General features: G+C 45.2%; 1 protein-coding gene across 1 annotated transcript; it reads right to left on the reverse strand.

Moving 5' to 3' along the window:
* Positions 1–1,271: 1,271 nt before the first annotated feature.
* SLC46A2 (solute carrier family 46, member 2) lies at positions 1,272–7,219 on the reverse strand. Its single transcript, XM_008943502.1, has 4 exons — positions 6,151–7,219; positions 4,596–4,679; positions 2,765–2,921; positions 1,272–1,329 (listed from the first exon to the last, which is right to left on the reverse strand). Exons 1-4 carry the CDS (start codon positions 7,217–7,219, stop codon positions 1,272–1,274), a joined length of 1,368 nt encoding a protein of 455 aa, XP_008941750.1.
* Positions 7,220–12,352: the final 5,133 nt, after the last annotated feature.

Genomic DNA, 12,352 nt, shown 5'->3' on the forward strand with positions numbered 1-12,352 from the left:
CATCTGTCTGATGCTGTAGTACATCTGGTATTACTTGAAAGTGAAGCCTGGACCTGTGGAAAGATTGCAAGTGGGGGTGAAGGAGGTCGGGCAGAAATGGCATCAGCTTCCTCAGAATGGGGGGTTGTGAGTGAGTAATCAACTTCTGCTTGCTGCATCCCTGGCTCAAACTTGAAGCTGCTTCCATTGCCTCTGGATTATTTCAGTTACTGAAGGGCTTTTATTTTGCCTTTACTTAGTTCAGGAGATTGGAAGCCTCTTAATCTTTGTTAATTCAATTAGCATGTAAGTAGATGCATAATTTAAGCATAGGGCATGTCAGTCTTCCGAGTCACGTTTGGATTTAGCTGACATTTTATGCCAGTTGCTGTATTGTATGAGGCTCCTTTTAGTAGGGGTTTCAACCGAGCATAAAGCTGTGGTAACAAGGTGACTGTTAACTTGGCATCAGTGTCCCTACACCTCTGTAATGCCTGCAGGAGTAGCACGCCTCACTTAGCTGCTCTTAACCTGTTACAACAGCAGAACATCCCAATGCTGTGAGTTGAAAGGCCAGTATTGGCTCTTGAGTCACAGGTAAACTCCCATGAGCTCTGTTAAAGCACTGTCCAGGGACAGTAGGACAACCTCCCAGAAGTCAGGGTGTGGACATCTGTTCAGGAGTGTTTTATTGTAGGGATTACTTGAAGAGTCTTAATCTTACATTTCTTTACAGTGGTATTTCTGTGTTTAGCGGCCTTCTACATAACATTGATCAGTACATCTTCTGTAGCCCTCGTAGAGCAGATGTGTCCTGCTAACAACTGTGTGCACGTGGCTTGTAGACCCCTGCTTCATCAGCCAAAGCCTCAGAACCGCCCTGAGGCTTCTGAATGAACAGACAAGAAGGAACCAATGGAAACCTGATCCTCTGTTTTCCCCTTTCACATTGATATGTCTAGAAATGTCATTTTCACTTTCACCCTATTCTTGTCCCTCTGCACTACTGGTAACCAGTGTAGCAGGAAAGCAAAGTGCTCTGAAGACTGCTGGTATGCAATGGCCAATGTGTATGCTCAGCAGGATGGTGTCCTGCAGAAGTAACAGGGCAAGTTTGTTGGTCCTGGATGAGCTCACTGACTGAGAGGCTATGGCATGCTGTGAAATGGAAACACAAATGAGATGCATCCTATAATGATGGTAACTGGGGACTAATGCTTGGCAAACCTTCCACTTAGGTATCTCAGAGAGCTGATAAAGACCAAAAGATGCTGTAGCTGGTACAGCCTCTGTCACTCAGTCAGAATCTGAAAGGAGTCAGTGGTCGAACGTTGTTTGATGGCCACAATGCTGTAAAGACCAAGAAAAATGCAGGTTACAAGAGAGCTAGCAAACTCGTTTCTCAAACTACAGTTTACTTTTTCCCCATCAATTCTTTAGCTGAAATTTTGACGGGATGTGTGGAACTGGCTGAGTGCTCCTGCGATCCCTTTCAAGGGTCTGCCAGCCTCTCTCTAAGTACAGCCTCTCTTCTGTACAAGCAGTGACATGGCTGCCATTTGTCATCTCTCAGACTTTAAGTCCTAATAACCTGTTTGTGCTGATAATGGTGCTAACATCTATTTGGAGCCTGTATTAAAACCCAGTTGAGTAGCTGTTAAGCAGCAGGGTTATGCGTTAAGAAGCGAGTCACTCTTGTGTCCGGAAAACAGGAGGAGGGAAGCAGAGCCAGGGGACTGATGAGTATGAAATACCCTTCCCCTCATCCCTAGTTCTGCCGACACCAAGTGTCAAACGTGTTCACAAGGCCAGAAAGCCTTTGGTGCTCTGGGTGAGGCAGAGCTGATGGCATGGGAGCTTTCCTTAGCACTTTTTTCTTTTCTTTGTACAGTGTGTGTAGTGCCTTTATACTTTCTATGGTTATTTTTTTCCAATTGCAGCAAAACTTGTCTGGCCCCAGGTAGAATTCTTGTCATTAGCCTATCCAGTGTCTGCCTTATAGCTGAATGAAAATATTGTTGCATGAATTAAATACTGGTATTATTACAATTCACTTCAACTTCACACTGGAAGAGCCTTGATCTTTCTATAATGCAATGAGATGGAGAGTCTTGGGGAAGACAATGGACAAGGTGAGATTTGGAGGGAGAACCTTCAAAATTTCTGGAAGAGTAGCTGGAGGTGTTGTTTCAGCTTTCTTTTTTCAAATTACGCTGTGTTTGTGCTTAAAACTTGTCAAAATTGTACCTCTCAGTCTTTCTGTAGCTCTACATTTGGGCACATGCACTGGATCAGAGAGTAACCATTTCCTTCACTGTGTACTAATGGTTTCTCTGAAAGAAACGCCCAAGCAAGACTCAGATAATTCTTTTCTATCATAATAAGTAACCTGTAATGCATTTAAAAAAAAAAAAAGTTTTACTTTGTGTGGGATAATTCTCTTGTTCTACTTATTATTTTTGTGATGTCAAACACTACATTTGTGTGAAGGCTCTGTCCCCTGGGATTGACTCTTACACTCTGCCAAATATTCTTCCTTCCAGGAGTTCATGTTACATAAAAAGGTTAAAAACATGGGCTAGATGACTGTCAAGTTTTATTCTTTCAGTCTCCTTGATATTTGTCCACTCATTTCTGCAAGATTTTTGCTTTGCTTCTTCTAAATTGTTTTCTTTTTAATTTTTTTTTTTTTCCCCCATCTGTATTATACTTTTTAGACCTAAGACCAGAAAGCATGGAGGAAATACAGATTGTCCTTTTGGACAATACTCTTCCTAATCCTTACCTTAAAGGGAGGAGACTCAGGCAGCCTACTAAAAAAGACAACACAAAACAGAAGCCGCTGTACCAATGCAGTGTGTTTTGATAGATCTTGTTGTAGACTGTAGATGTCACTACTCCTGTGGTGACTAAGGACAGCTGCAGCAGGACAAATGCCTTACCTGTAAAAGAACAACATAGTTTGTTACCAAGGAGGAAAAAAAACCAGCTCTGGTACCTCCCTGGCAATCACTGCTGCATGGAAGAGCAATGTGGTCATCACTGGCACCAGATGGCACCATCTTGTATCTGCTTCTGTTCTTGACCAGAATTAAATGTTTATTCCTTCTTTTAGGCACAGCACAAAAGATCCAAGTAGAAAAATATCTGCTTAAACAGTCTAGATATAGAGGTAGCTGCTTGGAAAAGCAATAATAAACTAGGTAGTAAGTGCTCCTTTTCCCTAGGAGGTAGAAAAGTAGTCTTGGGTGAACATCCTCAGGACAGGAGAGATTTTAGTCAGGGTCTGCTTCTGCTCTAGGTCAGTATAGTGGTCCACTGGACTGAAATTAAAATACCTGAAATAGGGAGGCATATGTGATTTTTATGATCTTTAAGGTGGAGGAAGGGCAGAAACTGAATTGTAGCTGGAACAGCTTTCTTGCTGAAGTGCACCCTTCCGTTTCTGTTGTGGTATATGGGGCCAGGGGAAGTAACCCGGCCCTGACAGGATGTGCAAACTGGGAGCAAGGTCAGGGCTGTGTCCTGAGCTTGCTCCTCTGGCAGTTTTCTTCAGCCGTGAAGCACAAGTGGCCAGCGCCTCTGGAGACCACGCTGCTACCAGAAGGAAATGGCTGCTCTACTGCCTGCTCCTGCTTGTGTTCTGGTCTGCCACTTTAATTGGGTACAGCCCATACGGCTCGTGTTGGAGGTGAAAAACAATGTTGTGACTAATAACAATAATTGGGGGTGTGAGCTGCCCTATTTGTGGCAGGTAGGTGAGTTTGCTACAGAGCAAGTTAAGGAGCACGAGCAGTAGAAATGAACTGGTGACCGAGTAGCAGGATGTTTGTATGACAGAAGGGAAAAGGATGCAAAGGCTAGCTGTGGAAACTTGTTTGGAGGAGGCACAAGGAGTGCTGGGCCTGAGGTGCTATTTGAATGCATATCCAGTCCTGTCTATTGTGTATAAATCCAGCTCACTGGTGTAAAAATGGTAGCCTTCAATAAGGTGTTGTAAAATACATATATTTTACTATTTTTGAATGTATTTTTATTAGATAATTTCATTTAATAGAATTTAATTTCTGCTCAGAATTTTCAATTCTGCTTACCAAAAGGGGCCTATCTTTATGCAAAAGTTATCTTTTGTTTGTTAAATCATGGTCTGACAGGAATGAATTGTCAGGTAACATCTGGAGACGTGGTTAAAGAGCATAACTGAAAAACAAAAAGGAAATCCACCCTTCCCAAAACTGGAAGTTAAAGAAGCCAAATATAAATTGTGTAAATATCACAGTACTCCAACCCAACATCTTGCTTCTCTTGTAGTACTGTGTTTTCAAGCAGCACCTCAAATACTTTCCCTGCATTTGAGCTGCATGCTGATAGTAATCTCCTGAAGCACGTGCTGAAAATGTGGGTAAATGGTGATGCAACCAAGGTCAAGAAGTTTGGACATGACAGTCCTGTCCTGCAAGTTTCCCTGCTCCTCCCTTGCCATTTGTGGAGACAGCTGTTCTGGTTTTGTTATGCAAAGCACAGATTGCAGCAATAACTTGCCCATCTCTTTGTACCTTAGGCTGAATGGAGGTATTTGAGGAGTTTTTGATCAGTAAGGTAACCAAAGTACTTACCGTAGGATGATCCTTCAACATGCTTGGATAACATGGATCTGATGGTTGGTAAGGGGATGAGGGCAAAGAGCATCACTGCCCGGGCTGCAATGCAATGAGTATGTAGTTATCATCAGTACTCCTTCTCCTCTCCCAACACAACCACTGCTTTTGAACACTACCTGCCTCTGGCTTGGGCAGGGCCTTTGCTTCACCTTTTCCTGTCCCTTGGGTTACCAGAAAGAGGTACAAATCTTCGGTAGAAATGTAGATCCTCACTTCATCCAAGTGGTGGTAGAGAAATCACTTATTGCTCCCACTAGGAGAGGTGCTTTGCCCAAACCAGCTGTGGTCACATAGTCTCAGCCCAAAATCCCAGCACAGGTGGAATATAGCACTGTCCTTGAGCCTGATGATTTAAGTCAGATCAGCAGAGAGCACCACTTGCTGTATCGCCTCGACAGAAACGGTACCTTTGTAACACTGTTGCCGGTTACTCTCTTGGTACTTCTGGCTTGCAGTGTTTTAGGCTTTCTCTAGCGTGGAATCTTTCAGGGAGCTGGGGTTACATTCCTGTCAGCAGAACCCAACTCAGTGAAGACTTGGTCTGTGTGTAGTGTATCAAGGTGTTCCTGCAATGCAGGGAATAAGCATCCTGCATGCTGTGTAGGAGCATGTGTTTATGATGGACTTAATATTAATTTACAAGCATTTTAAATTTTTTCTTTGTTTGTTTTGCAGTCTAATTGCCTAAACAAACAAAATTCCTTAAAAGCTTTACTTAATATTTGGCTTAGTACACAAATACAACATCCTACCATCTTTCCCTTTAGAATAACTGATTTTCAGTTTCTCAAAGCCATGCAGAAACAATTATCTGTCAGGTAGGAATCATCCATTTCGCTGCCACAACGAGTGCAGTTCTTGGCTTTTGTTTTCTATGTTCCTGCAGAGGGTACCTCTCAACAATAAACTTGCCCTTCTTTTGTTGTGGGATGCTGCCCCATCTATTGTTACCCATCCCTTGGTCTTCTAAGATTTGTACTCTGTTATCATATTTTAGTTGCTGAAGCACCTCCAATGTTTCATTATTAAGTTTCTCATCAGGTGTCAGGGCCTTATGTAAATCATGTCTTAAGATGCTTGCCTAATAGGAAAGCTTTGCCTGTTCGTTTCTGTTGTAGCCTTAAGCCTTCCCTCACAAGAAGAAAGCACTTCCCATTACTGCACTGGTGTGGTCCGACTCATACAGGTAGCCTGCAACTATTCCAACTCCTCCATGGTGTGAGCGTTGTTCCCCTCCTCAGATCTGAGCTATGACCAAGTGACAAATTACAAGTCAACTATCCTTATTCTAAAGCTTGGCAGGAGTGTATGCTTCCTTTGGGTATTGCAGGGTGCTAAGAACAAGAGTATGGAGAGGGGAAGGATGATGAAGCTGTCTTGGGAACTGCTTGTGTGATGGTCTGCTAAGCTCCCTGCTCTGAAACTGGCAGTGAAGCAGAGCAAAATCCCTTCTCCCAGTGCCCAAACCCCCCAGTCCCTTTCTCGGGGTGCAAGCGGTCATTCGACTCACCGATGTAGAACAGGAACGTCCATCGCACAAAGGCCATGATGAGGATGCCAGCGCTGAAGGATGCCACTCCGATCACAATCATGGTAATGTCCCTCAGGTATCTGGAGAATACAAATACCCCGAGGAAGCTGGTGATGTAGATCGCATACCCAGCAGCATTGCCATAGCCGATCTCCACAGCATTCCAACTCAAAGGCTCCCTGAGCAGAAAGAGTGGGAGCACTTGTATTGCACCAACCACAGCAAAGTCATAGAGGATTGCTGCCACAAACAGCATGATGAGGATGAGTTTGGAGGGGGATACTGGAGTGGAGCTGCTGCTCTCCGAAGGTTGGGAACTCTCTGCTGCTGCTCCTGTGCAGGCTGGTAGCTGGCTGCCCACCTTCTTTGCACTCTTGGCTTCGTCTGGGCAGGAGGCTGCTGGCTTGGGGACTGTCAGGACAAAAATGCTGTAGAGGAGGCAGAAGGCATAGCAGGTGATGCTGCAGCCCACCAGCACGGTGCCCTCTCGATAGCTGTCGCTGAAGCCAATGAAGAGGGGGCCGCCAGACGCCATGCTTCCCAGGAAGCCCGCAAGCCCATACACCAGCTCAATAATGATAAGCCGCAGAGACCTCCTGCTCTCAGAGGACCTCAGGGATCCCAAAGCCATGATGCCTGCCCAGAGCGTGGTGAAACCACCCGTCAGCCCATTGAGGGCAGCAGCCCCATACATCACCTCGATTGGCCAGCCCAGCAGGATCCGGAGGAGCAGGAGGGTTTTGGAGCCCAAGTAGCCAAGAAGAGGGAAGCAGATGGGGATCTTCCGATGTATCTTGTCCCCCAGCTTGGACAAGCTGTAGGCTGACACCAGCGGGCTCAGGCCTAGGACTAGGTTGTAGATTATATAAAAATTAGAGACAGACTTCTGCTGAGCATCTTCCTGTGCGTGAGAGGGAGCGGTGGTGTTGGTGTGGTTGTAGTAGTTCTTCACCACCAGCAGCAGAGCAGTATCATAGAAGGCGCTGGCCACTTGGGAACCTGCAACCACTGGCTCGATCCACGTCCTCACTGCTGTCACCCTCACCATGCTGCCGGTGACCGCCTCTTCTGGGGAGAGCTGAGCTCTTCAGAAGCTCTGCTCTGGAGGCATGCCTGGAGAGGAACAGTGGAGGAGAAAACAAAAGGTCCACTGGGCTTCACAGGAGCAGAGGGTTGTGCAAGAGATGATCTGGCTGGGAGGGTGTTTGCACCTCGCCTCGCTACGTGTCGTCACTCACGCACATCCCACACTGCTCTGATCTCTGGAGCACACAGGAGAGGCTTTTGTGCAGCCAGAGAATGCCCCGCTCTCGCTGGCTGCCAGTGCCTCTTCCTGGTGCACTTTTGACAGGGGTCAGATGACCTAGGGGAATTTCTCTCCCGGTTTAGGAAGTGAAAATGCCCTGATGAAATGATTGCTGCAATTTGGGATCCTGGTTCGTTTTTTGTTTGCTTTAGGTTTTTTTTTTTTTTTTTTTTTTCCCCTGTTGGCATCCTTCACAGGGCACGGGATGGCTTTTACCTTTTTTGTCAGGTAATTTGTGAATTCCCCTTGCCACCAGCTCTTTTTCCTTTCTTCTACAGAAATATGTTGTTGGCTCTCGCTCTTCTTGCTCCTGTTGCTGCATTGTGCCCCTTACGTCATTGTCATTTCAATAACGCGGTCAGGAAGTTCCACCAAAACAGGAAATAAAAGGGGAAAACCCACTATTTTGGGTAACTTGGATCCCATGGCTGCCACTCTGCCTGCTGTATCCTTTGGCTTTACAGTGTGGGAATTGCCCAGAGGAGGAGAGAAGACCCAGTTTATCCAAAGGCATCAACAAGTGCTGCACCCCAGTGCACCCAGCTGAGCTGGATGCTGGGGTGGGTAAGGGCACATCTCCAGGGAAGCCTTTTCCAGTCCCAGCTCTTCAGGGCAGTGGCCCTGCCTCTCTGCAGGCACTGATGCCACATGTAGCCTTGTAGATAGCAGTTAACCTCAGATTTTGCTGCTGCCTGAGGGGCTGAAGTGAGGCTACCCACCCCAACAGGCTTTGGCTCCCTGCAGGCACCATGGAGTGGCTGGCCAGAGGCATAAGAAGCTCTTGGAGCAGGATGTGGCACAAGCTTGCTGCCAGCTCCAAGGAAGATGCTGCAGTCCCAGATGCAGGAAATACGTTGAGGATATTTGGTGACCTGAAAAATGCTAACTTAAATTATAATGATATCATTCTGCGCTGGTATAACGAATCATAACAGGCAGAATAACGATCTGTTCTAGGAAGATTTATGATGATTACTTTAAAAACTGAATTAATGATTAATTTTCAAGAACAATGTTAAAACGTCCATCTGCTGCACTCTATTGCTTCAGGTGACATTTACTCAATGCGTGTGTACTCATGGGTCAAGAGTTACATTTTTAACTCTTAGTGCAGTTGTGCAATAATTACTGTCTTGTGTTTTGATTCAAGGAAAGAAGTCCCAAGAACTAACAGGTAAGAGAGTGGGTAATTACGTACTGGAATGATTTGCTGCTAGACAACTTCAGAATTTGTTTTTTCGTCAGGCCAAAAGGCTCCTAGCCAGATGTAGTATTTAATGTGTGTTGTTCCAACAGTTGGTGCCTTTTTATCCCCTAGGTTTTCTGCAAAAGGTGTCTCGTTTATTTAGTTTTTAATTCAGAACTGGGACAAATCTTTACCTCCAAACTCTAGAATATTTCCAGAGGATGGAAATTCCAGACAGCCTTACTGAAAACCCCAAAGCATCAGCCTGTGACCAGTTTCAGCAACAAATGCAACCAGAGGAATTGCCACGTTTTGCTGCACCCAGGGAGCACTGTCTCTTCCACCAGACATTAAAGGGAAAGATAAATTACTTTTTCCAATTCAAGCTTCAGTGTGGGGCATCAGTTAATGTGGAGTGTGGAGGTATGTTACAGGCACCGTGCTTGAGAGACTGCAGATCTGCTCAGCTCTTAAATAGGGAATATTTTTCCTCCACGCTTTGTTGCATGTGCAGGCTGCCTGGCTTATTCATCTGACACTCCTGACATTTGGGTGGTATTGTGTTATACTTAATGCTGTTCAGACCTAGATAGCTAATGAACGTTGCTAAATGCCATTAGTCATCTCATGAATTACATATATATATTTCCAGGATATTCTGAGTGCTCATTCACATTAAAAGTACTTTTTTAGAACTGGTTCTCCTGGAAGGATATATTTTCACGTCAGTAATTGCAAAACAGTGAGTGCTAAAGTAAGACTTTAACCCAGGCTCCAGAATATCTCCCACTTCAAACTACTTTTCATAAATACCATATTCATTTGATGCCACAAAGACTTCAAAATTACTGTTCTCTAGAATCAGCTTGTCCATGGGGCCCACTTCTCATATTACTAATATTTATAGGGACATTTGTGTCCAGTTTAAAATACATTTGTGCAGCACAAAACCAGTAGAGCCTTAAGAGAGTGGCCCTTGACATTTAAAAAAAATGCACCTACCGAGTTGCTGAGGCAAGTCTGAAAGCAAAAATACACTGATGTAGCCTGCGGGAAAAGGAACACTGTGGTTTAGGGCATCCCTGTCCAGAGTCATTTTGACTGGAGACCCACTGCAGGCCAGCTCGGCACCACCTTTCCCCAGGTCTTGGACATTTGTCATTCCAGCCAAATAAAGGTGTTTAATCTCTTCCCATGGCAATGTTATACATTCCTATACCTATACACTATTGCTTTTTCTTTTTTAAAACCATTTGTGACAGTTACATCACTTTTTCTTTCTGAACAGGGTTGCTGTAGGGGTTTCAGCATGCTGGGGCAACTTGTCTTGGGAGGTACCAGCGTTCTGGAGCTCGGGCTTCAGCACTCCTCATGTGAAAAGGTCCTTCTGACATCCAGGACTGCAATCCAATGTGGGCACGTAAGCTCTGTTCAATTCCCTCACTGAAGTTCGCTGGTGGAATCTGATTTACAGTCTATGGCTGGCAAGACATTTTGTCTCAAAGACTGTGTATCAACTCTAACTCCTCCTCCTCCTCCTCCTGGGTATATGCAGATCATCCTGACATGCTGTGGCTTCATGGCGGTGGCAAGGCAGATAGACATGAAAGGAGACTGGGAAGTGCCTGGGCCTGAGCCTGGATGGAGCTGCGGATGGAGAGAGGGAGAGCTGGCCAAAAACACTGGGGAGAAACAGCTATTTCAGTGATGGCCTGTTTTGCTTTGGAAAATGTCTCTGTGATAAATGACCGCAGGCTGTGTTGCCGAGCCGAGCTCTGTCTCTCTGTGGTTTGGGAGGTTGGTTTCCTCACTGGCTGGTGTTTAATTATATACTGCTCCTGTCCTCACAAGGCCTGTGGCTCTGCTCGCAGAGCTGGGGGAGGTGAAGCAGGAGCAGAGGCTGCACAGAAAGCCAGGAGAATGGGACACAGGGAGCAGCTCCTAGCAGCTACTGCATTGACACAGGGATGTGACATCCTGGTCCAGGGCAGTTGTCTGCTGAGATCCAGAGCTGCCAATGGTAGGCACTAAAGCCTGTATGCGAAAGGCCACCCTGGCAGCCCTGTTTCAGCAGCTCTGGAAAACACCATCCAGGCTGTCTGGAAACTATAATACCGGTGCTAGTGTCTGTAGCACTACAGCTGGTAAGTCCACCATTGTCTCAATATAATGCAGGACCATGCCCTTATGGGTGCTCCTTGAGGTGTTTCAGACACTGAGCCCCTGGGCCAGCTGTCTGGCATTCGGGAGGCGCAGCACCACCAGACATGTTGACATCACCTCTGGGGACTTCTACTGTCCATGGATGCTTGTGAGAGGAAGAGGAAGCCCAGGCCACAGGCGGTGCAAGCACATGGCACCTGTACCCCCATGCCTTGAGGCTTCACCCATTGCCTCGCACCAGCATGTGCAGGCTGGATGGAGAATGGATTTGCTCCGTGGAGAGACCTTATGGGGTGGACTGGTGAGCAGGAGTGACCCCATGTCAAAGTAGTGGAGGCCCACCAGCCTTCCTTTGGAAGAAGGTGGCACTCCTCACTGCTTTGAGAACATGGGAGAGCAGCAAGGAGCCAGAGACAGCAATACTGTCCAGTTTCCCTTGGGACAGACACTGCTCACCAAGCAGCACTAGAAACTCACATTGTCTTCCACACGCCCATGTCACATTTTTGTTTATTTTATTTATTTCAGAGTTTCCTGCTTACGTGGTTGGAGTCTCCTGTGGCCTTCTCCCTCTGCTGGAAAGACAAAACACAGTATCTTTGGCACACACATTTTGCTGAGTTGGTTTCTTTTTTCCTTAGTGTGAAGAATTTAGATGATGAATCATGCTGACAGCTGACTGTATGCCTTAGCATTAATCCTCTCCATGGAAACAGGAAAAAAGGCTTCTTGCAGTACCTGGTGTCTGCCTGATCAGCTGGACCACAGAACAAATCCTGCTGTAGTTCTTAGATAAGCCCTGGATAATCATGGAACTAAATGACTTTTTTTTTGTGTGTGTGTGCACATCCTCCTTTTCATTAATATTAACATCTTTTAAAAATTGTTGTCAGCATATATGAGTTTGACACATAAACGTTGGAAAGTTCACAGAGGCAGCAATCAACTTGGGAAATGGGATGAAACAAACTATACTAGAACTACAGCTTAAGCAATTCTATGCTGAATAAAGCAAAAGTGGAGAGTCTGGAAAAATGAAATAACAAAAGCAAAACCATGCCTATTAAAAAATGTCACTACTGAATAAAGTACAGTCAATGATCTGTAAAAACTCAATTCAAAACAAAACAAAAAATTTCCTCCCCTTTCCCAAGTATTCTCCAAAGCTTTTTAGAAATTATTTTGGTTACCTACTTCACAGTTTCAGTTTTTATGTAGGTCTAGAAACTTCAATGGCAATGGTAAGTGGGTACTGAAAAACCTACAAACACATTTAAATAATAATAAGTTTGAGAAAAGGCATTAAGAGTAAATAAAGGCTCTGTGGAAGGAGTGTGTGAGTAAATGTGACTTGGGATTTATATGATTGGAGAGGAACGGTGCCTTAAGTCTGGATGTGAATTGGAGGGAGATTATACACAGCATACTGGAATAGTTAATGTGGCAGAATGAAGCAGGAAAAAGAAAAAGTAAAGCAACCATCCTTGTGGAATGAGTGGAGGGAAAGAAGAAGAGCAAGGGAAAGA

Source organism: Merops nubicus, unplaced genomic scaffold, assembly GCF_000691845.1.
Source record: "Merops nubicus isolate BGI_N331 unplaced genomic scaffold, ASM69184v1 scaffold20897, whole genome shotgun sequence".
In the NCBI taxonomy this organism is placed as follows: Eukaryota; Metazoa; Chordata; class Aves; order Coraciiformes; family Meropidae; genus Merops; species Merops nubicus.

Bases quoted from the DNA above. Each gene is read 5' to 3' on its own strand.
- SLC46A2 (XM_008943502.1), bottom strand. From the start codon at position 7,219: ATGGTGAGGGTGACAGCAGTGAGGACGTGGATCGAGCCAGTGGTTGCA. The intron at 4,680-6,150 runs GTGAGTCGAATG...ATTGCATTGCAG, and splicing joins GACGTTCCTGTTCTACATCG to CCCGGGCAGTGATGCTCTTT. The intron at 1,330-2,764 runs GTAAGGATTAGG...TGGTCTTTACAG, and splicing joins CTGAGTCTCCTCCCTTTAAG to CATTGTGGCCATCAAACAAC.